The 27,248-nt window shown below is 42.4% G+C and overlaps 1 protein-coding gene across 1 annotated transcript in view; it reads right to left on the bottom strand.

Moving 5' to 3' along the window:
- LOC123733104 (NLR family CARD domain-containing protein 3-like) overlaps positions 1 to 20,601 on the bottom strand; it is a 28,560-nt gene extending 7,959 nt beyond the window's left edge. Inside the window, exons 1-6 of the mRNA XM_045712464.1 lie at positions 20,545 to 20,601; positions 14,066 to 14,121; positions 11,561 to 11,679; positions 5,552 to 5,680; positions 2,903 to 3,031; positions 254 to 382 (exon numbers count right to left, since the gene is read on the bottom strand). Of these exons, the coding sequence (XP_045568420.1) occupies positions 254 to 382; positions 2,903 to 3,031; positions 5,552 to 5,680; positions 11,561 to 11,628 (455 nt within the window). The 5' untranslated portion in view covers positions 11,629 to 11,679; positions 14,066 to 14,121; positions 20,545 to 20,601. The remainder of the gene's footprint in view (positions 1 to 253; positions 383 to 2,902; positions 3,032 to 5,551; positions 5,681 to 11,560; positions 11,680 to 14,065; positions 14,122 to 20,544) is intronic.
- Positions 20,602 to 27,248: the final 6,647 nt, after the last annotated feature.

Raw genomic sequence — 27,248 nt, forward strand, 5'->3', positions numbered from 1 at the left:
TTGTTGATGTATTATAATAAGTTAAAATAAGTGTTCATTCAGTATTGTTGTAATTGTCATTAGTACAAATAAAAAAATCCTCCGATTAATCGGTATCGGCTTTTTTCGGCCCTTCAATAATCGGTATCGGCGTCGAAAAATCATAATCGGTCGACCTCTAGTATATACTCAGATACACTAAATACATCTGGTTTCAGATCTTGAAGGTTCTCCTCTTCAATAGAAATATCATCAATTCTGACCAGTAACTTACCTGGGGTCAAAGGTCCCTGGTCCATCACTAAAATGTATTGGACGATCCATAGAGGAGTCACTCTTCATGGACAGATGACTGGGTACTGGAGAGACTGATCTCTGGAGAGACTGAGTTTGCTTGGAGATTCTGAAAAACAAAATTAATCACCATGTAAGTACATTTCAAAATATATCAAAATTATATATCAATAGATTACATACATTACATAAAGCATTAAAATATATGTCATTACATAAAGAAAAAGACATACACTGAGTGTACAAAACATTAAGAACGCCCTCCTAATACTGAGTGCCCCCCCCCACCTTTTTACCCTAAAATTAGCCTCAACTTGTCAAGGCATTGACTCTTCAAGGTGTAGAAAGCGTTCCACAGAGATGCTGGCCCATGTTGACTCCTATGACTCCCACAGTTGTGTCAAGTGGGCTGGATGTCCTTTGGGTGGTGGACCATTCTTGAGACACATGGGAAACTGTTAAGCGTAAAAAACCCAGCAGCGTTGCAGTTCTTAACACAAATCTGTGCTCCTGGCACTGATTGGTGTGGATTCAACAAGTGACATCAACAAGGGATCATAGCTTTTTATGTTTCAAGGAGCGGGAGTCTATTCTGGAAGCCTATAAGAAATCCCGCTATGCCCTCCGACGAACCATCAAACAGGCAAAGCATCAATACAGGACTGAGATGGAATCAAACTACACCAGCTCTTCCGGACGACTATGTGATCACGCTCTCAGCAGTCAATGTAAGACCTTTAAACAGGTCAACATTCACAAGGCCGCAGGGGCCAGACGGATTACCAGGACGTGTGCTGCGAGCATGCGCTGACCAACCGGCAAGTGTCTTCACTGACATCTTCAACCTCTCCCTGTCTGAGTCTGTAATACCAACATGTTTTAAGCAGACCACCATAGTCCCTGTACCCAAGGACACTAAGGTAACCTGCCTAAATGACTACCGACCCGTAACACTCACATCTGTAGCCATGAAGTGCTTTGAAAGGCTGGTCATGGCTCACATCAACACCATCATCCCAGAAACCCTAGACCCACTCTAATTTGCATACCACCCAAACAGATCCACAGATGATGCAGTCTCTCTATTGCCACTCCACACAGCCCTTTCACACCTGGACAAAAGGAACACCTATGTGAGAATGCTGTTCATTCACTACAGCTCAGCGTTCAACACCATAGTACCCTCAAAGCTCATCACTAAGCTAAGGACCCTGGGACTAAACACCTCCCTCTGTAACTGGATCCTGGACTTCCTGACGGGCCGCCCCCAGGAGGTAAGGGTAGGTAACAACACATCCTCCATGCTGACCCTCAACACAGGGGCCCCTCAGGGGGTGCGTGCTCAGTCCCCTCCTGTACTCCCTGTTCACTCATGACTGCACGGCCAGGCACGACTCCAACACCATCATTAAGTTTGCTGACGACACAACAGTGGTAGGCCTGATCACCGACAACGACGAGACAGCCTATAGGGGAGGAGGTCAGAGACCTGGCCGGGTGGTGCCAGGACAACAACCTCTCCCTCAACGTAACCAAGACAAAGGGAGATGATTGTGGACTACAGGAAAAGGAGGACCGAGCATGTCCCCATTCTCATCAATGGGGCTGTAGTGGAGCAGGTTGAGAGCTTCAAGTTCCTTGGCGTCTGCATCACCAACAAACTAACATGGTCCAAGCACACCAAGACAGTCGTGAAGAGGGCACGACAAAACCTATTCCCCCTCAGGAGACTGAAAAGATTTGGCATGGGTCCTCAGATCCTCAAAAGGTTCTACAGCTGCACCATCGAGAGCATCCTGACTGGTGGCATCACTGCATGGTATGGTAACTGCTCAGCCTCCGACCACAAGGCACTACAGAGGGTAGTGCGTACGGCCCAGTACATCACTGGGGCCAAGCTTCCTGCCATCCAGGACCTCTTTACCAGGTGGTGTCAGAGGAAGGCCCTAAAAATTGTCAAAGACTCCAGCCACCCAAGTCATAGACTGTTCTCTCTGCTACCGCACAGCAAGCGGTACCGGAGCGCCAAGTCTAGGTCCAAGAGGCTTCTAAACAGCTTCTACCCCCAAGCCATAAGACTCCTGAACATCTAATCAAATGGCTACCCAGACAATTTGCATTGCCGACCCCCCCCATACGCTGCTGCTACTCTCTGTTATTATCTATGCATAGTCACTTTAATAACTCTACCTACATGTACATATTACCTCGACTAACCGGTGCCCCCGCACATTGACTCTGTACCGGTACCCCCCTGTATATAACCTCGCAATTGTTATTTTTACTGCTGCTCTTTACTTTTATCTCTTATTCTTATTCATACTTTTTTTAAACTGCATTGTGGGTTAGGGCTTGTAGGAAAGCATTTCACTGTAAGGTCTACACCTGTTGCATTCGGCGCATGTGACTGATAAAATTTGATTTGATTCACCTTGTCAATCTACGAAATGGAAAAAGCAGGTGTTCATAATGTTTTGTACACTCAGTGTCTTAAAATATATGACAAAAACAACAAATGATAAGCAGATGCTTTACAGTATATACTCAGATACACAAAATACATCAGGTTTCAGATCTTGAAGGTTCTCCTCTTCAATAGAAATATCATCAATTCTGACCAGTAACTTACCTGGGGTCAAAGGTCCCTGATCCATCACTAAAATGTATTGGACGATCCATAGAGAAGTCGCTCTTCATGGACAGATGACTGGGTACTGGAGAGACTGATCTCTGGAGAGACTGAGTTTGCTTGGAGATTCTGAAAAACATAATGAATCACCATGTAACTACATTTCAAAATGTATCAAAATTATATATCAATAGATTACATACATTACATAAAGCATTAAAATATATGCCATTACATAAAGCAAAAGACATACACTGAGTGTACAAAACATTAAGAACGCCCTCCTAATACTGAGTGCCCCCCCCCCCCACCTTTTTACCCTAAAATTAGCCTCAACTTGTCAAGGCATTGACTCGTCAAGGTGTAGAAAGCGTTCCACAGAGATGCTGGCCCATGTTGACTCCTATGACTCCCACAGTTGTGTCAAGTGGGCTGGATGTCCTTTGGGTGGTGGACCATTCTTGAGACACATGGGAAACTGTTAAGCGTAAAAAACCCAGCAGCGTTGCAGTTCTTAACACAAATCTGTGCTCCTGGCACTGATTGGTGTGGATTCAACAAGTGACATCAACAAGGGATCATAGCTTTTTATGTTTCAAGGAGCGGGAGTCTATTCTGGAAGCCTATAAGAAATCCCGCTATGCCCTCCGACGAACCATCAAACAGGCAAAGCATCAATACAGGACTGAGATGGAATCAAACTACACCAGCTCTTCCGGACGACTATGTGATCACGCTCTCAGCAGTCAATGTAAGACCTTTAAACAGGTCAACATTCACAAGGCCGCAGGGCCAGACGGATTACCAGGACGTGTGCTGCGAGCATGCGCTGACCAACCGGCAAGTGTCTTCACTGACATCTTCAACCTCTCCCTGTCTGAGTCTGTAATACCAACATGTTTTAAGCAGACCACCATAGTCCCTGTACCCAAGGACACTAAGGTAACCTGCCTAAATGACTACCGACCCGTAACACTCACATCTGTAGCCATGAAGTGCTTTGAAAGGCTGGTCATGGCTCACATCAACACCATCATCCCAGAAACCCTAGACCCACTCTAATTTGCATACCACCCAAACAGATCCACAGATGATGCAGTCTCTCTATTGCCACTCCACACAGCCCTTTCACACCTGGACAAAAGGAACACCTATGTGAGAATGCTGTTCATTCACTACAGCTCAGCGTTCAACACCATAGTACCCTCAAAGCTCATCACTAAGCTAAGGACCCTGGGACTAAACACCTCCCTCTGTAACTGGATCCTGGACTTCCTGACGGGCCGCCCCCAGGAGGTAAGGGTAGGTAACAACACATCCTCCATGCTGACCCTCAACACAGGGGCCCCTCAGGGGTGCGTGCTCAGTCCCCTCCTGTACTCCCTGTTCACTCATGACTGCACGGCCAGGCACGACTCCAACACCATCATTAAGTTTGCTGACGACACAACAGTGGTAGGCCTGATCACCGACAACGACGAGACAGCCTATAGGGAGGAGGTCAGAGACCTGGCCGGGTGGTGCCAGGACAACAACCTCTCCCTCAACGTAACCAAGACAAAGGAGATGATTGTGGACTACAGGAAAAGGAGGACCGAGCATGTCCCCATTCTCATCAATGGGGCTGTAGTGGAGCAGGTTGAGAGCTTCAAGTTCCTTGGCGTCTGCATCACCAACAAACTAACATGGTCCAAGCACACCAAGACAGTCGTGAAGAGGGCACGACAAAACCTATTCCCCCCCCCAGAATACTGAAAAGATTTGGCATGGGTCTTCAGATCCTCAAAAGGTTCTACAGCTGCACCATCGAGAGCATCCTGACTGGTGGCATCACTGCATGGTATGGTAACTGCTCAGCCTCCGACCACAAGGCACTACAGAGGGTAGTGCGTACGGCCCAGTACATCACTGGGGCCAAGCTTCCTGCCATCCAGGTCCACTTACCAGGTGGTGTCAGAGGAAGGCCCTAAAAATTGTCAAAGACTCCAGCCACCCAAGTCATAGACTGTTCTCTCTGCTACCGCACAGCAAGCGGTACCGGAGCGCCAAGTCTAGGTCCAAGAGGCTTCTAAACAGCTTCTACCCCCAAGCCATAAGACTCCTGAACATCTAATCAAATGGCTACCCAGACAATTTGCATTGCCGACCCCCCCATACGCTGCTGCTACTCTCTGTTATTATCTATGCATAGTCACTTTAATAACTCTACCTACATGTACATATTACCTCGACTAACCGGTGCCCCCGCACATTGACTCTGTACCGGTACCCCCCCTGTATATAGTCTAGCAATTGTTATTTTTACTGCTGCTCTTTACTTTTATCTCTTATTCTTATTCATACTTTTTTAAACTGTATTGTTGGTTAGGGGCTTGTAGGAAAGCATTTCACTGTAAGGTCTACACCTGTTGTATTCGGCACATGTGACTGATAAAATTTGATTTGATTCACCTTGTCAATCTACGTCATGGAAAAAGCAGTTGTTCATAATGTTTTGTACACTCAGTGTCTTAAAATATATGACAAAAACAACAAATGATAAGCAGATGCTTTACAGTATATACTCAGATACACAAAATACATCAGGTTTCAGATCTTGAAGGTTCTCCTCTTCAATAGAAATATCATCAATTCTGACCAGTAACTTACCTGGGGTCAAAGGTCCCTGATCCATCACTAAAATGTATTGGACGATCCATAGAGAAGTCGCTCTTCATGGACAGATGACTGGGTACTGGAGAGACTGATCTCTGGAGAGACTGAGTTTGCTTGGAGATTCTGAAAAACATAATGAATCACCATGTAACTACATTTCAAAATGTATCAAAATTATATATCAATAGATTACATACATTACATAAAGCATTAAAATATATGCCATTACATAAAGCAAAAGACATACACTGAGTGTACAAAACATTAAGAACGCCCTCCTAATACTGAGTGCCCCCCCCACCTTTTTACCCTAAAATTAGCCTCAACTTGTCAAGGCATTGACTCGTCAAGGTGTAGAAAGCGTTCCACAGAGATGCTGGCCCATGTTGACTCCTATGACTCCCACAGTTGTGTCAAGTGGGCTGGATGTCCTTTGGGTGGTGGACCATTCTTGAGACACATGGGAAACTGTTAAGCGTAAAAAACCCAGCAGCGTTGCAGTTCTTAACACAAATCTGTGCTCCTGGCACTGATTGGTGTGGATTCAACAAGTGACATCAACAAGGGATCATAGCTTTTATGTTTCAAGGAGCGGGAGTCTATTCTGGAAGCCTATAAGAAATCCCGCTATGCCCTCCGACGAACCATCAAACAGGCAAAGCATCAATACAGGACTGAGATGGAATCAAACTACACCAGCTCTTCCGGACGACTATGTGATCATGCTCTCAGCAGTCAATGTAAGACCTTTAAACAGGTCAACATTCACAAGGCCGCAGGGCCAGACGGATTACCAGGACGTGTGCTGCGAGCATGCGCTGACCAACCGGCAAGTGTCTTCACTGACATCTTCAACCTCTCCCTGTCTGAGTCTGTAATACCAACATGTTTTAAGCAGACCACCATAGTCCCTGTACCCAAGGACACTAAGGTAACCTGCCTAAATGACTACCGACCCGTAACACTCACATCTGTAGCCATGAAGTGCTTTGAAAGGCTGGTCATGGCTCACATCAACACCATCATCCCAGAAACCCTAGACCCACTCTAATTTGCATACCACCCAAACAGATCCACAGATGATGCAGTCTCTCTATTGCCACTCCACACAGCCCTTTCACACCTGGACAAAAGGAACACCTATGTGAGAATGCTGTTCATTCACTACAGCTCAGCGTTCAACACCATAGTACCCTCAAAGCTCATCACTAAGCTAAGGACCCTGGGACTAAACACCTCCCTCTGTAACTGGATCCTGGACTTCCTGACGGTCCGCCCCCAGGAGGTAAGGGTAGGTAACAACACATCCTCCATGCTGACCCTCAACACAGGGGCCCCTCAGGGGTGCGTGCTCAGTCCCCTCCTGTACTCCCTGTTCACTCATGACTGCACGGCCAGGCACGACTCCAACACCATCATTAAGTTTGCTGACGACACAACAGTGGTAGGCCTGATCACCGACAACGACGAGACAGCCTATAGGGAGGAGGTCAGAGACCTGGCCGGGTGGTGCCAGGACAACAACCTCTCCCTCAACGTAACCAAGACAAAGGAGATGATTGTGGACTACAGGAAAAGGAGGACCGAGCATGTCCCCATTCTCATCAATGGGGCTGTAGTGGAGCAGGTTGAGAGCTTCAAGTTCCTTGGCGTCTGCATCACCAACAAACTAACATGGTCCAAGCACACCAAGACAGTCGTGAAGAGGGCACGACAAAACCTATTCCCCCTCAGGAGACTGAAAAGATTTGGCATGGGTCCTCAGATCCTCAAAAGGTTCTACAGCTGCACCATCGAGAGCATCCTGACTGGTGGCATCACTGCATGGTATGGTAACTGCTCAGCCTCCGACCACAAGGCACTACAGAGGGTAGTGCGTACGGCCCAGTACATCACTGGGGCCAAGCTTCCTGCCATCCAGGACCTCTTTACCAGGTGGTGTCAGAGGAAGGCCCTAAAAATTGTCAAAGACTCCAGCCACCCAAGTCATAGACTGTTCTCTCTGCTACCGCACAGCAAGCGGTACCGGAGCGCCAAGTCTAGGTCCAAGAGGCTTCTAAACAGCTTCTACCCCCAAGCCATAAGACTCCTGAACATCTAATCAAATGGCTACCCAGACAATTTGCATTGCCGACCCCCCCATACGCTGCTGCTACTCTCTGTTATTATCTATGCATAGTCACTTTAATAACTCTACCTACATGTACATATTACCTCGACTAACCGGTGCCCCCGCACATTGACTCTGTACCGGTACCCCCTGTATATAGCCTCGCAATTGTTATTTTTACTGCTGCTCTTTACTTTTATCTCTTATTCTTATTCATACTTTTTTAAACTGCATTGTGGGTTAGGGCTTGTAGGAAAGCATTTCACTGTAAGGTCTACACCTGTTGCATTCGGCGCATGTGACTGATAAAATTTGATTTGATTCACCTTGTCAATCTACGTCATGGAAAAAGCAGGTGTTCATAATGTTTTGTACACTCAGTGTCTTAAAATATATGACAAAAACAACAAATGATAAGCAGATGCTTTACAGTATATACTTGAGGTTGACCGATTAATCGGAATGGCCGATTAATTGGGGCCGATTTCAAGTTTTCATAACAATCGGAAATCGGTATTTTTGGACACCGATTGTGGCCGATTTCTTTTTACACCTTTGTTTAACTAGGCAAGTCAGTTAAGAACACATTCTTATTTCCAATGACGGCCTAGCAACAGTGGGTTAACTGCCTTGTTCAGGGGCAGAATGACAGATTTTTACCTTGTCAGCTCGGGGATTCGTTTTTGCAACCTTCTGGTTACTAGTCCAACGCTCTAACCACCTGCCTTACATTGCACTCCACGAGGAGCCTGTGTGGCAGGCTGACTACCTGTTACGCGAGGGCAACAAGAAGCCAAGGTAAGTTGCTAGCTAGCATTAAACTTATCTTATAAAAACAATCAATCTTAACATAATCACTAGTTAACTACACATGGTTGATGATATTACTAGTTTATCTAGCTTGTCCTGCTTTGAATATAATCGATGCGGTGCCTGTTAACCTGTTGGGGCTAGGGGGCAGTATTTTCACGGCTGGATAAAAAACATACCCGATTTAATCTGGTTACTAATCCTACCCAGTAACTAGAATATGCATATACTTATTATATATGGATAGAAAACACCCTTATGTTTCTAAAACTGTTTGAATGGTGTCTGTGAGTATAACAGAACTCAAATGGCAGGTCAAAACCTGAGAGATTCCTTTACAGGAAGTGGCCTGTCTGACCATTTCTGGAACTTCTTTGCCATCTCTATCTTTTACAAAGGATCTCTGCTCTAACGTGACACTTCCTACGTCGTCCATGGGCGCTCAGAGCCCGGGAAAAAACAGAATGTCGTCATCCCAGCCCCAGGCTGAAGCACTTGATCGCCTTTTTCAAGTGACCGATCAAGGTACTCTGGGCTTAGGCGCGTGACCCGGCCGCCCCCGTCTTTGTGATTTTTTCCTCTGTTTGCCGAAAAGGAGATTCCTGGTCGGAATATTATCGCTTTTCTACGAGAAAAATGGCATAAAAATTGATTTTAAACAGCGGTTGACATGCTTCGAAGTACGGTAAAGGAATATTTAGAAATTTTTTGTCACGAAATGCGCCATGCGTGCGACCGTTATTTACCATTTCGGATAGTTTCTGGAACGCACGGACAAAACGACGCTATTCGGATATAACGATGGATTATTTTGGACCAAACCAACATTTGTTATTGAAGTAGCAGTCCTGGGAGTGCATTCTGACGAAGACAACAAAAGGTAATCAAACTTTTATAATAGTAAATCTGATATTGGTGAGTGCTAAACTTGCCGGGTGTCTAAATAGGTAGCCCTGTGATGCCGGGCTATGTACTTAGAATATTGCAAAATGTGCTTCATCCGAAAAGCTATTTTTAAATCGGACATATCGAGTGCATAGAGGAGTTCTGTATCTATAATTCTTAAAATAATTGTTGTGCTTTTTGTGAACATTTATCGTGAGTAATTTAGTAAAATTGTTAGTAAATTCCCCGGAAGGTTGTGGGGGGTATGCTAGTTCTGAACGTCGCATGCTAATGTAAAAAGCTGTTTTTTTTTATATAAATATGAACTTGATTGAACAGAACATGCATGCATTGTATAACATAATGTCCTAGGGTTGTCATCTGATGAAGATCATCAAAGGTTTGTGCTGCATTTAGCTGTCTTCTGGGTTTTTGTGACATTATATGCTAGCTTGAAAAATGGGTGTCTGATTATTTCTGGCTGGGTAGTCTGCTGACATAATCTAATGTTTTGCTTTCGTTGTAAAGCCTTTTTGAAATCGGACAGTGTGGTTAGATTAACGAGAGTCTTATCTTTAAATGGCTGTAAAATAGTCATATGTTTGAGAAATTGAAGTAATAGCATTTCAAACGTTTTGAAAATCGCGCCACTGGATTAGACTGGCTGTTGCGTAGGTGGGACGAATTCGTCCCGCCTAGCCCATAGAGGTTAATTTCTCATCGAATCACAGCCTACTTTGCCAAACGGGTGATGATTTAGCACTGTCATTGCAACAATGTGTACTTAACCATAAACATCAATGCCTTTCTTTAAAATCTATACACAAGTATATATTTTTAAACCTGCATATTTAGTTAATATTGCCTGCTAACATGAATTTCTTATAACTAGGGAAATTGTGTCACTTCTCTTGCGTTCCGTGCAAGCAGTCAGGGTATATGCAGCAGTTTGGGCCGCCTGGCTCGTTGCAAACTGTGTGAAGTCCATTTATTCCTAACAAAGACCGTAATTAATTTGCTAGAATTGTACATAATTATGACATAACATTGAAGGTTGTACAATGTAACAGTAATATTTACACTTAGTGATGCCACCCGTTAGATAAAATACGTAACGGTTCCGTATTTCACTGAAAATAATAAACGTTTTGTTTTCGAAATGATAGTTTCCGGATTCTACCATATTAATGACCAAAGGCTTGTATTTGTGTGTGTTATTATGTCATAATAAGTCTATGATTTGATATTTGATAGAGCAGTCTGACTGAGCGATGGTAGGGAGCAGCACGCTCGTAAGCATTTATTCAAACAGCACTTTTGTGCGTTTGCCAGCAGCTCTTCACTGTGCTTCAAGCATTGAGCTGTTTATGACTTCAAGCCTATCAACTCACGAGATTAGGCTGGTGTAACTGATGTGAAATGGCTAGCTAGTTACCCGGTGCACGCTAATAGCGTTTCAATCGGTGATGTCACTCGCTCTGAGACCTTGAAGTAGTTGTTCCCCTTTGCTCTGCAAGGGCTGCGGCTTTTGTGGAGCGATGGGTAACGATGCTTCGAGGGTGGCTGTTGTTGATGTGTTCCTGGTTTGAGCCCAGGTAGGGGTGAGGAGAGGGACGGAAGCTATACTGTTACACTGGCAATACTAAAGTGCCTATAAGAATATCCAATAGTCAAAGGTATATAAAATACAAATGGTATAGAGAGAAATAGTCCTATAATTCCTATAATAACTACAACCTAAAACTTCTTACCTGGGAATATTGAAGACTCATGTTAAAAGGAATCACCAGCTTTCATATGTTCTCATGTTCTGAGCAAGGAACTTAAACGTTAGCTTTTTTACATGGCAAATATTACACTTTTACTTTCTTCTCCAACACTTTGTTTTTGTATTATTTAACCCAAATTGAACATGTTTCATTATTTATTTGAGGCTAAATTGATTTTGTTGATGTATTATAATAAGTTAAAATAAGTGTTCATTCAGTATTGTTGTAATTGTCATTAGTACAAATAAAAAAATCCTCCGATTAATCGGTATCGGCTTTTTTCGGCCCTTCAATAATCGGTATCGGCGTCGAAAAATCATAATCGGTCGACCTCTAGTATATACTCAGATACACTAAATACATCAGGTTTCAGATCTTGAAGGTTCTCCTCTTCAATAGAAATATCATCAATTCTGACCAGTAACTTACCTGGGGTCAAAGGTCCCTGATCCATCACTAAAATGTATTGGACGATCCATAGAGAAGTCGCTCTTCATGGACAGATGACTGGGTACTGGAGAGACTGATCTCTGAGGTGGTTGGAGATTCTGGAAAAAATTATAAATCACCATGAAACCACATTTTAAAATATATCAAAACTATATTTCAATAGATAAAATACATTACATAAAGCATTCAAATCTGTGCCATTACATAAAGTAACATTAGGAACACCCTCCTAATATTGAGTGTCCCCCATCTTTTTTGTCCTGAACAGCCTCAACTCATTAAGAAATGGACACTACAAGGTGTGGAAAGCGTCCCACAGGGATTTAACAAGTGTAACTTAATTGTAACATAATCACATAGGCCTACAGATTCACTTCCTCATCTCAGTTCCACTTGAATCCTTAAGAGTCTATTGATGCACATACTTTATAGTATGTCCATATGTACAGTACTAGACAAAAGTTTAGACACACCTACTCATTCCAGGGATTTTCTTTATTTTTACTATTTTCTACATTGTAGAATAACAGTGAAGACATCAAAACTATGAAATAACACATGTGGAATCATGTAGTAACCAAAAGGTGTTAAACAAATCAAAATATATTTTATATTTGAGTTTCTTCAAAGTAGCCACCTTGATGACAGCTTTGCACACTCTTGGCATTCTCTCAACCAGCTTTTTGAGGTAGTCACCAGGGGCAGAATGACAGATTTGTACCTTGTCAGCTCAGGGATTTGAACTTGCAACCTTACAGTTACAACGCTCTAACCACTAGGCTACCTGGCACAATAAGTGTTTTATATTACCATACAGTATCAAATATGATCATTCAAGTCTCCCTATTTAATAATGGTTTTGGGGCTGTTTTTCATTGTAGGGACTAGGCCCATTCCAGGTGAAGCTGGTTAGGAAGTACATTCTTCCTCAGTAAAGTAGCTATTAGCAGTCAGATCTAGAAAGGGTGGGGGGGGTACTATATAAACCTTATGGTCATTTTAATGGTAACTCTTTACACAATACCATCAGATTGTGTAAAGGATTCTATGAGTTCAGAAAAATAGTGACTTGGAAGCATCTCTCTGACCTCACCCTGCTGAAACACACTCAAGTAAAGACCACATAGCTACAGTTTAAGGCGCACTGATCAAAAATCATTCTGCCATTTCCTGGTTGTAACATTTGAATAGTTTGCCTAATTTCAGTTTATGTGACAAAACAAGTACATTGTAGAGAATCATTGTACCATTTAAACCGCTGTTGTAACTAGCAGCACAGAGTGTTTAACTGTATTGTAACTGTATACTGATCCGTGTCGTGACACTCTGTCAGTTAATAAGAACTGATATTTCCTGGGGACAGAAAAGACACCACATGGTAGGAATGACTCAGCAGCACTCCAACACTAGTTTAGTGGATTCCAAATGTTCCCTCTACTTTATTCTACATTATTAACCTGAAATACTCACTTTACTTGGAAACTGGGTTGCAGTTTAGAGATGAAACTATGAGCTGCTCTGTCATCTCAAAATGGTTCTGTACAGATCATTTTTTATTTTCAGTTTCAACAGCTGTGACGTTACTCGTTTATATAACAACAGTAAGCAGCGGGTGGCGCTAACAGTCAGATGCATTCAACAGCTGTCACGTTACCCGTTTATATAACAACAGTAACCAGAGCTTACTAACAGTCAGATGCATTCAACAGCTGTCACGTTACCCGTTTATATAACAACAGTAACCAGAGCTTACTAACAGTCAGATGCATTCAACAGCTGTCACGTTACCCGTTTATATAACAACAGTAACCAGAGCTTACTAACAGTCAGATGCATTCAACAGCTGTCACGTTACCCGTTTATATAACAACAGTAACCAGAGCTTACTAACAGTCAGATGCATTCAACAGCAGTAACTCATGACGTTGTACTGAATCTTGCTTCAGTTTTTGGCTGCTCCTCACTGAGGGAAACAGAACCACATGACGTCAGTCCTCTTTTATTAAGTCCTTCTTCAAGACATCTCGCTTACGATATTTTAGATAAACATATAATTTACTGGAAACCCGGTTTAGTTGTGTTTTTACCCTCAACTGTGAATTCATGTAGGCCTATAATCATTTTAAACAGGCCTACAAACCCCAAAGGTTTTAATTTGAGAATCTTCATTTGTTGGCCTCAAATATTAAACTGTCTTAAAATATTTGATGATTAGTTGAATCAGGTGTGTAAGTGCTGGTCAGAACAACAGGATGAGAAACCCTGAGATAAACATTAAACCATATAATGTAAAAGCTCCTCCGCCATCTTTACCAGACGTTTTACTGATAACATGTAGACCTACTGATTAGTTTCCACTTTGAAAACTGCTGTCTGTCAGCAACTCAGCTCAAGTAGCAGTTCTACTAACTAGTAACATCTCATTACAGATATTCATTATCTTACTCTGTCCTTTAGAATGAATTATTGTTCAGAAATACTTACTTATTTGTCAGTAATCTCCATATAGCGTCTTCTGCTCTGTCGTCTCAAAATGGATCCTGAACAAAAGAACAACTTTACTTTCTGTTTCACTCAGCCGTCTCCCCACCCTGAAAATAAAGTGTTTTATTGGTATCTTCCACTAGATGGCAGTAAACACCTGCTGTAACTACACTTTACAACAGCATTCCTTAATCATAAAGGCAGTGTCTCAAAGGAGGAGTGCTGAATCAGGATCAGGTCCCCCCTCTCCATGTAATCTGATTCATTATGATCTAGGATCAGGTCCCCCCCTCTCCATGTAATCTGATTCATTATGATCTAGGATCAGGTCCTCCCTCTCCATGTAATCTGATTCATTATGATCTAGGATCAGGTCCCTCCTCTCCATGTAATCTGATTCATTATGATCTAGGATCAGGTCCCTCCTCTCCATGTAATCTGATTCATTATGATCTAGGATCAGGTCCTCCTCTCCATGTAATCTGATTCATTATGATCTAGGATCAGGTCCCTCCTCTCCATGTAATCTGATTCATTATGATCTAGGATCAGGTCCTCCTCTCCATGTAATCTGATTCATTATGATCTAGGATCAGGTCAGCGGGCCTGCTAGTGATAGTGGTGGAGTCAGCACCTCCACACGTGGAGATGTATCCACTCAGTCCAGTAGACCTGCTAGTGATAGTGGTGGAGTCAGCACCTCCACACGTGGAGATGTATCCACTCAGTCCAGTAGACCTGCTAGTGATAGTGGTGGAGCCAGCACCTCCACACGTGGAGATGTATCCACTCAGTCCAGTAGACCTGCTAGTGATAGTGGTGGAGATGTATCCACTCAGTCCAGTAGGCCTGCTAGTGATAGTGGTGGAGATGTATCCACTCAGTCCAGTAGACCTGCTAGTGATAGTGGTGGAGATGTATCCACTCAGTCCAGTAGGCCTGCTAGTGATAGTGGTGGAGATGTATCCACTCAGTCCAGTAGACCTGCTAGTGATAGTGGTGGAGATGTATCCACTCAGTCCAGTAGACCTGCTAGTGATAGTGGTGGAGCCAGCACCTCCACACGTGGAGATGTATCCACTCAGTCCAGTAGACCTGCTAGTGATAGTGGTGGAGATGTATCCACTCAGTCCAGTAGACCTGCTAGTGATAGTGGTGGAGCCAGTACCCACTCAGTCCAGTAGGCCTGCTAGTGATAGTGGTGGAGCCAGCACCTCCACACGTGGAGATGTATCCACTCAGTCAAGTAGACATGCTAGTGATAGTGGTGGAGCCAGCACCTCCACACGTGGAGATGTATCCACTCAGTCCAGTAGGCCTGCTAGTGATAGTGGTGGAGTCAGCACCTCCACACGTGGAGATGTATCCACTCAGTCCAGTAGACCTGCTAGTGATAGTGGTGGAGTCAGCACCTCCACACGTGGAGATGTATCCACTCAGTCCAGTAGACCTGCTAGTGATAGTGGTGGAGCCAGCACCTCCACACGTGGAGATGTATCCACTCAGTCCAGTAGACCTGCTAGTGATAGTGGTGGAGATGTATCCACTCAGTCCAGTAGGCCTGCTAGTGATAGTGGTGGAGATGTATCCACTCAGTCCAGTAGACCTGCTAGTGATAGTGGTGGAGATGTATCCACTCAGTCCAGTAGACCTGCTAGTGATAGTGGTGGAGATGTATCCACTCAGTCCAGTAGACCTGCTAGTGATAGTGGTGGATATGTATCCACTCAGTCCAGTAGACATGCTAGTGATAGTGGTGGAGCCAGCACCTCCACACGTGGAGATGTATCCACTCAGTCCAGTAGACCTGCTAGTGATAGTGGTGGAGATGTATCCACTCAGTCCAGTAGACCTGCTAGTGATAGTGGTGGAGCCAGCACCTCCACACGTGGAGATGTATCCACTCAGTCCAGTAGACCTGCTAGTGATAGTGGTGGAGATGTATCCACTCAGTCCAGTAGACCTGCTAGTGATAGTGGTGGAGCCAGTACCCACTCAGTCCAGTAGGCCTGCTAGTGATAGTGGTGGAGCCAGCACCTCCACACGTGGAGATGTATCCACTCAGTCAAGTAGACATGCTAGTGATAGTGGTGGAGCCAGCACCTCCACACGTGGAGATGTATCCACTCAGTCCAGTAGGCCTGCTAGTGATAGTGGTGGAGATGTATCCACTCAGTCCAGTAGACCTGCTAGTGATAGTGGTGGAGATGTATCCACTCAGTCCAGTAGACCTGCTAGTGATAGTGGTGGAGATGTATCCACTCAGTCCAGTAGACCTGCTAGTGATAGTGGTGGGGATGTAACCACTCAGTCCAGTAGACCTGCTAGTGATAGTGGTGGGGATGTATCCACTCAGTCCAGTAGACCTGCTAGTGATAGTGGTGGAGCCAGTACCTCCACACATGGAGATGTATCCACTCAGTCCAGTAGACCTGTTAATGATAGTGGTGGAGATGTGTCCAGTCAGTCCAGTAGACCTGCTAGTGATAGTGGTGGAGCCAGTACCTCCACACATGGAGATGTATCCACTCAGTCCAGTAGACCTGCTAGTGATAGTGGTGGAGATGTGTCCAGTCAGTCCAGTAGACCTGCTAGTGATAGTGGTGGAGCCAGTACCTCCACACATGGACATGTATCCACTCAGTCCAGTAGGCCTGCTAGTGATAGTGGTGGAGATGTATCCACTCAGTCCAGTAGACCTGCTAGTGATAGTGGTGGAGCCAGTACCTCCACACGTGGAGATGTATCCACTCAGTCCAGTAGGCCTGCTAGTGATAGTGGTGGAGATGTATCCACTCAGTCCAGTAGACCTGCTAGTGATAGTGGTGGAGCCAGTTCCTCCACACATGGAGATGTATCCACTCAGTCCAGTAGGCCTGCTAGTGATAGTGGTGGAGATGTATCCACTCAGTCCAGTAGACCTGCTAGTGATAGTGGTGGAGATGTATCCACTCAGTCCAGTAGACCTGCTAGTGATAGTGGTGGAGATGTATCCACTCAGTCCAGTAGACCTGCTAGTGATAGTGGTGGAGATGTATCCACTCAGTCCAGTAGACCTGCTAGTGATAGTGGTGGGGATGTATCCACTCAGTCCAGTAGACCTGCTAGTGATAGTGGTGGGGATGTATCCACTCAGTCCAGTAGACCTGCTAGTGATAGTGGTGGAGATGTGTCCAGTCAGTCCAGTAGACCTGCTCGTGATAGTGGTGGAGATGTGTCCAGTCAGTCCAGTAGACCTGCTCGTGATAGTGGTGGAGATGTGTCCAGTCAGTCCAGTAGACCTGCTAGTGATAGTGGTGGAGATGTATCCACTCAGTCCAGTTGGCCTGCTAGTGATAGTGGTGGAGATGTATCCACTCAGTCCAGTAGGCCTGCTAGTGATAGTGGTGGAGATGTATCCACTCAGTCCAGTAGGCCTGCTAGTGATAGTGGTGGAGATGTATCCACTCAGTCCAGTAGACCTGCTAGTGATAGTGGTGGAGATGTATCCACTCAGTCCAGTAGACCTGCTAGTGATAGTGGTGGAGATGTATCCACTCAGTCCAGTAGACCTGCTAGTGATAGTGGTGGAGATGTATCCACTCAGTCCAGTAGACCTGCTAGTGATAGTGGTGGAGATGTATCAACTCAGTCCAGTAGACCTGCTAGTGATAGTGGTGGAGATGTATCCACTCAGTCCAGTAGACCTGCTAGTGATAGTGGTGGAGATGTATCCACTCAGTCCAGTAGACCTACTCCATGACCCACAGCAACGCAGTCTTCTATGGACCAGTTTATTCCAAAGTCTATGTCTTTAGCAAAACAAGGCCACATTGATATTGCATTAGCTAAAATGATTGCCACCGATTTCCAGCCATTTTAGATTGTGGAGGTTTTAGAAATTATAGCAATAATGTAAATCCAATGTACACAATTCCAAGCAGGAAAACCCTTTCAAAATCACTTTTCCACAAATGTACGAGAGCACACAGGCTTCAGTGTGGAAAAGAGTCTAAAAAGCTACTGCAGTTTGCCTTACCACTGACTGCTGGACATCAAGGGTAACCACTTCTTACATGTCGGGTACATGTCACTTCATTGAAGATTTTTTCGATGTCTAGCTGTCTTCTGGACTGCTTTGAGTTCAGCGACAGACACACCCAGAGAACTTGGCAGAGGAACTTTTGAGAGTGGCCAGAGAAGGACAAGTAGATGGAAAAGTGGTCTGTTGTGTTAGCGACAATGCAGCTAACATAACCAAAGCCATGAAAATGTTTAATAAATTGACCCATCATCCATGTCTTGCCCATACAATCAACCTGATTGTAAGAGATGCTCTGAAGGTGATGAAGCCTACTGTGGACAAAGTGAAAGCAGCTGTGGAATACTTCCACAGGAGCACAGTAGGTGCTGAAAAACTAAAGTCTACACAACGCCAGATGGGGATGCATGAGCTGAGGCCTAAACAAGACTGCACTACAAGGTGGAATTCAACATTTTATATGTTGAAGCGGTTTCTTGAGTCAAAGGATGCCATCATCTCTACCCTGGGCATTGTCAATGCACCTGTTGATGCTCTGACCCAAGAGGAATGGGAGGTGGTGGAGGAGGTGTGCAGTCCTGGAGCAGGTCACTGTGGAGATCAGTGGAGTGAGGTACAGTAAGCAGTTATTACTGCATCATTATTTAATCCAGTATTATATATGTATATGAGCAGTAGATGAGAATGTAGTATCAGTAGACTAAACATGAAGCTGAACTAATAAGTTACTGTTCTCTCTTTTCAGCTATGTGACCACCTCAACAATGATACTCCTGTGTAAGGGTCTGCAGTGAATCACAGCCAGACGCCAGAGAGAAGCAAATTTAATGTGACCGAGTTGATGGACACCCTATGTTCATCAATGGACAGAAAGTTCCACAGAATGGAATATAATCACGTGCTATCAGAAACCGCTGCACTTGACGCCAGGTTTAAGAAGTTAGCCTTCAGTGATGCCAGAGAGATTGATGAGGCTCTTCAAAGAATAACCTCATTAGCAGGGAGGGACAGCCCCAGCAGTCAGCTGGCTCAGGCACCAGGGCAACAGGAAGAAGAGGGAGGGAGGGAGGGACAGCCCCAGCAGTCAGCTGGCTCAGGCACCAGGGCATCAGGAAGAAGAGGGATCAGATGGAGCAGAAGCACCAGCAGTAGTGTCACAAACGTCTGCTGTTTGGATGCTGTTTGACGAGAGAGCAACTGGGGATGCAGCACGAAGGAATCCCTCAGCAGATGCCATAATGGAGGTCCGATCCTATTTGGAGGAGCCCCTCTTCCAAAGATCTGCAGATCCTCTGAGCTGGTGGAAGAACAAGGCCTCTGTCTGCCCACGGCTTACAAAAGTCATGACAGGGAGACTCTGCATAGTGGCCTCATCCGTTCCCTCTGAGAGGGTCTTCTCGAAAACAGGACAAATAATTACTGAGAGAAGAAACCGCATCAGCCCCTCGAAAGTGAGGCAGCTTGCATTTCTGAATGCAAATCTCTCATAAAAGCAAAATCTGGTCAGCATTGCTGTGTGCTGCTGGTTATAACATGGCAATAAAGAAGAGAGAGAAGAGAGGGACCAGTTTAATGTTTTGGGATGCTGCCGTTTTTCACGTTTTTATTTATTTTTCTTTGATATGGTTAAATATTCTATTATTATGTTGTTCAGGTTGTATTTATTTTGAATGGTTAGATTTATATGCACTTTGTTTATATACATTAAAAGTTATACTTTAAATGCAAATGTTTAAGAGCATTCTTTTTCATAACAAACAAAATGCATTTTTAAATACATTGTGGTTAAGGTAGAGTATGATTTCATTTAATAATTTAATTAGAATTGTTTTAACACCAATCATAGTCAAACACGTCACCACCCATTTATATAACAATAGTTATATAACAACAGTATCCAGCGGGTGGGGCTAACAGTCAGTTGCATGTGACAGCAGTAACTCATGACATTGTACTGAATCATGCTTCAGTTTTTATATTATAGTCCTTCTTCAAGACATCTCTTTTACATTATTTTAGATAAACATATAATTTACTAGAAACCAGGTTTAGCTGTGTTTTTTCATCAAATATGAATTCTAGTAGGCCTTTAATAATTGTAAACAGGCCTACAAACCCAAAAGGTTTTCATTTGAGAATGTTCATTTGTATGCCTCAAATATTAAACTGTTTTAAAATATTTAATGATTAGTTGAATCAGGTCTGTAAGTGCTGGTCAGAACAAAAGGATTGAGAAACCCTGAGATAAACATAAAACCATATAATGTAAAAGCTCCTCCACCATCTTTACCAGACGTTTTACTGATAACATGTAGACCTACTGATTAGTTTCCACTTTGAAAACTGCTGTCTGTCAGCAACTCAGCTCAAGTAGCAGTTCTAACTAGTAATATCTCATTCCTAGTATTCATTCTCTTACTCTGTCGATTAGAATAGATTATTGTTCAGAAATACTTACTTTATTTTTCAATAATCTCCATGTAGTGTTTTCTGCTCTGTCGTCTCAAAATGGATCCTGAACAAAAGAACAACTTTACTTTCGGTTTCAATCAGGCGTCTCCCCACCCTGAAAATAAAGTGTTTTATTGGTATCTTCCACTAGATGGCAGTAAACACCTGCTGTAACTACACTTTACAACAGCATTCCTTAATCATAAAGGCAGTGTCTCAAAGGAGGAGTGCTGAATCAGGATCAGGTCCCCCTCTCCATGTAATCTGATTCATTATGATCTAGGATCAGGTCCCCCCCTCTCCATGTAATCTGATTCATTATGATCTAGGATCAGGTCCTCCCTCTCCATGTAATCTGATTCATTATGATCTAGGATCAGGTCCCCCCCTCTCCATGTAATCTGATTCATTATGATCTAGGATAAGGTCCCTCCTCTCCATGTAATCTTATTCATTATGATCTAGGATCAGGTTCCCCCCTCTCCATGTAATCTGATTCATTATGATCTAGGATCAGGTCCCCCACTCCATGTAATCTAATACATTATGATCTAAAATACTTAACTGATCCTAGATCAGCTGTCCTACTCTTTATGAATACTGTCACAGAATCAATTAGTATCATTCATTGAACTGCTTTGCCATGAACAGATCTGTGAGGTCTTAACTTAAAGGTTCTATATTGACCTTATGGTCATTTTAATGGGGTTGAACATCCATCCCATCAGATTGTGTAAAGGATTTTATGATTTCAGAAAAACAGTGACTTGGAAGCATCTCTCTGACCTCACCCTGCTGAAACACACTCAAGTAAAGACCACATAGCTACAGTTATATGCTTTTCTGTTTTTATACACTTTTACAGCCAATGTATGGACAGGTATCCATATGAATCAGTACAATATACAAACTAGTAAGCCACCTCCCAATAAGGGGTCAGCAATATCAAGCATGCAGCACTAAACAGACAGACATCTCAGGCAACAAAATCTCACACTCAATACCTGCAAATATTTACAAAAGTATTGTAGCAGATTTTATTTTGACTTCATGAGAAAAGACCCACATTTTTGGGTGAAATTAACAGAAGCCTTTGCAACAACAATCTAAAATAAGTTTTGCTAGCGTTATGAATATACAGTGTCTTTATTAATATATATGTTTTAATTGTAGTTGTATGCCTATATGTACAGTTTTTTTAACACTTGTTAACAACCACACACTTTTAATGGGGGTGGCAGGTAGCCTAGTTGTTAGAGTATTGGGCTAGTAACTGAAATGTTGCTGCATCGAATCTCCAAGCTGACAAGGTAAAATTCGGTTGTTCTGCCCCTGAACAAGGCAGGTTACCCACTGTTCCCCGGTAGGCCATCACAGGGGCGGAAATGCCAGGGGGGACGGGGGGGACACAACCCCCCCATCCTGGGAAAAATATGATTTGTCCCCCCAATATATCACTGAAACATAACTATGTAATTTAAATAATATTAATAATATGCAATGAAAGCAATTGTGCTGATTATAGACACTTAATAGCTTGTTCTTAAGTTTCAAAAGATTGCGACCCCCCCCACCCTTTGCCTCACAATGGTTTGATCCACTGCCAGTTCCTTAGCTTGCGAGGTAACGTAGAGGTCGTATCTACTGTCTGAAAGGCACTCAATACACGTAACTGACGTGAGGTTAATCCAGTCAATCGCGCACACACACTAGCTGAATATGCAGAGCTAGCGCGCAAATATTAACTATTAAGCTAGCTAGTACCTATTCCATGTATGTGGCGTCGTCAAAGATGGAATCTTTGCTATCGTCAATTTATTCCAAGATCAGCATGCATGTAAGTTAGTGCTTCAAAGTCCCTGTGATAAGGTTAGCGATAAACTGAACAGAACTTCACTCTCTTCTACCATTGTTTTAAATATATTTAATGGTCTCGTTGCAAAAGCTAAATTGTCGCAAGGGAACTTTTATTAATATATTTTATTTCACCTTTATTTAACCTGGGTAGCAAAGATTATAGCAAACACCACTGAATTGGTGCTCGCTAGCTTTGCAAATTCAGCTATTGTTAGAAGCCAGCCAATATGAAACAAACGATTAAAATTACAAAAGGTTGCAGCATATGTTGTGTAAATGGTGAACTCATACAGCTGTCAACTCTTGTCACTGCAATCCGTTTCACATTTGCTAGCTACCTTTTAGATCGAAGCCCATATAGAATGATAGAAGATAAGATGATAGAAGCCCATCTCCTACTGTAAATAACCTACATACTGTGTGTGTGTAGCCAACCAGGTAGAAAAATGGCAGAAAAATGGCAGAAAAAGACGGACATCAGAGTATTTTTCAGTACACCAAAACGCAAAGTAAGAACCCTCGTAGCCTAATATCTCAAAGACTAGTTGATAAAATGTTCATAAGAAAGAAATGAAATTCTAATGGAAATGTTTCACAATGATGTCATTAGGCAGAGCAGGCAACAGATGGCACACAGACAGCAGAGTTGGGGACAGATATGCAGGGACAGACTGGCAGAGACAGGGAGTCTCAGGTAAGTTTGTTGAGTCTTTGTTTGGCAACATTATGAAAGGTTCTCAATTTTTTTTACTTGTAAAATAGGAACATAATTGGAAAATGCCATGGATACCCCCACTCTCAACTTAAACTGGTGACTGAACTAAGATGTGTTAAAGGCAATGGTATTGCTGTTGTGATTAGTTGTGTAGTTTTGGGTACCGGTAGTTAGGAGTACGGCAAACACCTTATTTCTTTGGTTCCTCAATATACATTTACCATATTAAACGTAGGCTATGTGTTACAGCACTACTTTTGGTGTCCCCCTCAGGAATTGCTCTTGAGAAAATGTAATGTAATTGTCCCCTCCAAAGTTGATATCAGATTTTCGCCCCTGGGCCATCATTGTAAATAAGAATTTGTTCTTAACTGACTTGCCTAGTTAAATAAAGGTTAAATAAAATAAAATAAAAATGTATTCTCATATAGTTCTATGCTCACTCTATCTAGCTGTGTATAATGTTATAACTCTTCTGTCTGTATTCTGCCTCTAAATGTTGTCTATCAAATATATTCACATTTTATTTATTTACATTTTATTTGCCACATGCACCAAATACCACAGTTGTAGACCTTACAGTGAAATGCTTACTTACAAGCTCTTAACCAACAAGTTTTAAGAAAAATAGGTGTTAAATAAAAAACACATAAGAAAAAAATAGACATAAAAAGTAACAAAAAATTAAACAGCAGCAGTAAAATAACAATAGTTGAGGCTATATACACATACATACAAATATACATAAACCGCCACCCCTTGTCTTACCAGAGATCGGTGTACTATCGAAAAAGCGTAAAACCTGCCAGCTGTATGTTATTCACCATGTAAAATTATGTGTACAGATGTAGGATCTTATTTTGATCACTCCCTACTGCAGAAGAACGTTCCTGCAATGCAGGAAATGTAAAACTTATAGTGTATTTGAGGATTAAAAAGGCTTCTGAAGTTTGTAATTTCCACTTAGAGATATCAGACTTAAGTATCAACCCCTACAAAAATGTCCATTAATTATAATCCCCATGATAATTCACATTTCTTGTTGCTGCAGGAATATTTTCCTACTGTAGTAAACTGGCTCAAATGAAGATCCTACGTGCAAATGTACTTGGTGAATAAAGGTGATTGTGATTCTACAAAGGTTGAGTCTCTAGATTCCCTTGCTGCTCTGGAGAAATAATGAAATGGTCGTCATGGTGATTTAAACAGGGACCTGGTTACCTCCCAACTCTGATGTCATTTGTTACATTTCACCCTGTTGATAAAGGCAGCTACAAGGATGAACCCAGAAGACACCTCTAAATCAACATTCACTGATATTATCCTAAAATCCTTTCACTCATATTGTGGTGTCTCTTCGTTTAACAGATAGTCTATGATATTAATATTGTAGCAAACAGTGGTGCAGGGCAGTGAACCCAGGTCGCTGGTGAACAAGGAAAACACCCTATGCATCGCACAAATAGGGTTAACCCAGTATCAATAGGGTTAACCCAGTATCAGTATCAATAGGGTTAACCCAGTATCAGTATCAATAGTGTTAACCCAGTATCAGTATTAATAGTGTTAACCCAGTATCAGTATTAATAGTGTTAACCCAGTATCAGTATTAATAAGGTTAACCCAGTATCAGTATCAATAGTGTTAACCTAGTATCAGTATCAATAGGGTTAACCCAGTATCAGTATTAATAGTGTTAACCCAGTATCAGTATTAATAGGGTTAACCCAGTATCAGTATCAATAGGGTTAACCCAGTATCAGTATCAATAGGGTTAACCCAGTATCAGTATTAATAGTGTTAACCCAGTATCAGTATTAATAGTGTTAACCCAGTATCAGTATTAATAAGGTTAACCCAGTATCAGTATTAACAGGGTTAACCCAGTATCAGTATCAATAGTGTTAACCTAGTATCAGTATCAATAGGGTTAACCCAGTATCAGTATCAATAGTGTTAACCTAGTATCAATATCAATAGGGTTAACCCAGTATTTATTTATTTATTTATTTTACTAGACAAGTCAGTATCAGTATCAATAGGGTTAACCCAGTATCAGTATTAATAGGGTTAACCCAGTATCAGTATCAATAAGGTTAACCCAGTATCAGTATTAACAGGGTTAACCCAGTATCAGTATTAATAGTGTTAACCCAGTATCAGTATCAATAGTGTTAACCCAGTATCAGTATTAATAGGGTTAACCCAGTATCAATAGGGTTAACCCAGTATCAGTATAAATAGGGTTAACCCAGTATCAGTATCAATAGGGTTAACCCAGTATCAGTATCAATAGGGTTAACCCAGTATCAGTATCAATAGGGTTAACCCAGTATCAGTGTTAATTAGTCCCGTGCTTCGACTACTCAGACCCCTCACACATCCGGGCCATGCATTCTGATGGCCTCACAGACACCATACCACTTCTGACACCAATGTAGCAAACAGCGGGGCAGGGAAGTTAACCCAGGTCGCACATTATCATATGAAATGTAGAGGATCACTACACTATAGTGGAACTATGATACAATTACATTATCATATGAAATGTAGAGGATCACTACACTATAGAGGAACTATGATACAATTACATTATCATATGAAATGTAGAGAATCACTACACTATAGAGGAACTATGATACAATTACATTATCATATGAAATGTTAAATGTAGAACTATAATATATGAATATTGATATATTGAATTTGACTTGACCACGTCCAGTCAGCTCCATTTTGTATGATTAAACTGACACCAACCTGTCTCAGTAGTAGTAGACTGTTAGGAGTGTTTTACTGTCATTCACTATACTAACATTACACCAAGCTGTCTCAGTAGTAGTAGACTGTCAGGAGTGTTTTACTGTCATTCACTATACTAACATTACATTTAATTTATCTACACACTTTACAATAATCCCTGGCAGGATTCTCACCTTGAAACTTCATTGCGATTTTTTTCTGTTCTGTTCTGTATATTCTGATGGGTGAGGCCTGAGCTGGAATGTGAAGCTAACTGAAGCTGGCTAGCTTTAGAAAACCAGTATATCAAGCCTGTATCATAGTATACCCCTCAGGCTACGTTCAGGTTTCAGCAAGAGGCAGGTATCAACATGCCGAGTCGTAGGCGACAACCTGGGTCGTATTCATTATTTTACTCCACAGCCAACAGTTTTAAGATGTTAAATAAAACATAAACTGTTTACTCTGAACGCTGTACAATGTGACCTAAACGGTTTCTGTTGCCAAACGTTTTGCTACGGTGGGCACTAATGAATACACACAAACTGTTTTGAGGAAGTGTAAGTTGTTGTTAGTCTCTCGAACAATATTTATTAGTCTCTCTTTCACACAACATACCTTCCTGAGTGAAAAGAGTTAACTGTAGATTATAAAGAGAACATGTTTGTTACTTGTTGTGTTTTAAGCCTGTTTTGAGAAGACAAGTCTATAGACCTATGATACAGTACACTCTTAGAATAAAGGGTTCCAAACGGGTCCTCCGGCCGTCCCCATAGGAGAACGCTTTTGGGTTCCAGGTAGAACCTTCTGGCTTCCATGTAGAACCCTCTGTGGAAAGGGTTCTTCACGGAACCCAGAAGTGTTCTACCTAGTACCAAAAAAAGGGTTCTACAAAGGGTTCTCCTATGGGGACAGCCAAAGAACCCTTTTAGATTGTAGATAGTGTAGGAGCGATCACCCTGGGGCACACAGATGGGCACAGAACGAATTCACCCCACACATCTAATTTATATCGAAAACATTTTAAGGAGAGTAGGACTATTTTAACACTGTCCACCAAAAATATCAACTATATGAATACACACAACAATATCATCAACTATATTAAGAAAAGTATGTTCAGTGGTTTCAAACCAAATTACACAGGAAAGAGGAGCTCATTGTAATTTAGAAAACAAATTTTACGATATTTTGAAAGACGATTTACAACTTATACATAAAAATATACAAATTGTAAAATAACCACAATATACGAATATATGAACAATATGTTTTGGAATTTGACTCGCCTACGCCCAGTTAGCGCCATTTTGTATGATTGAACTGTCACATAACTGTCCCAGGTGAAATGGACTGTTAGATCTGAGTGTTTTACTGTCATTCAGTATAATAAAATA

The sequence above is a fragment of the Salmo salar genome, unplaced genomic scaffold, assembly GCF_905237065.1.
Source record: "Salmo salar unplaced genomic scaffold, Ssal_v3.1, whole genome shotgun sequence".
Lineage (NCBI taxonomy): Eukaryota > Metazoa > Chordata > Actinopteri > Salmoniformes > Salmonidae > Salmo > Salmo salar.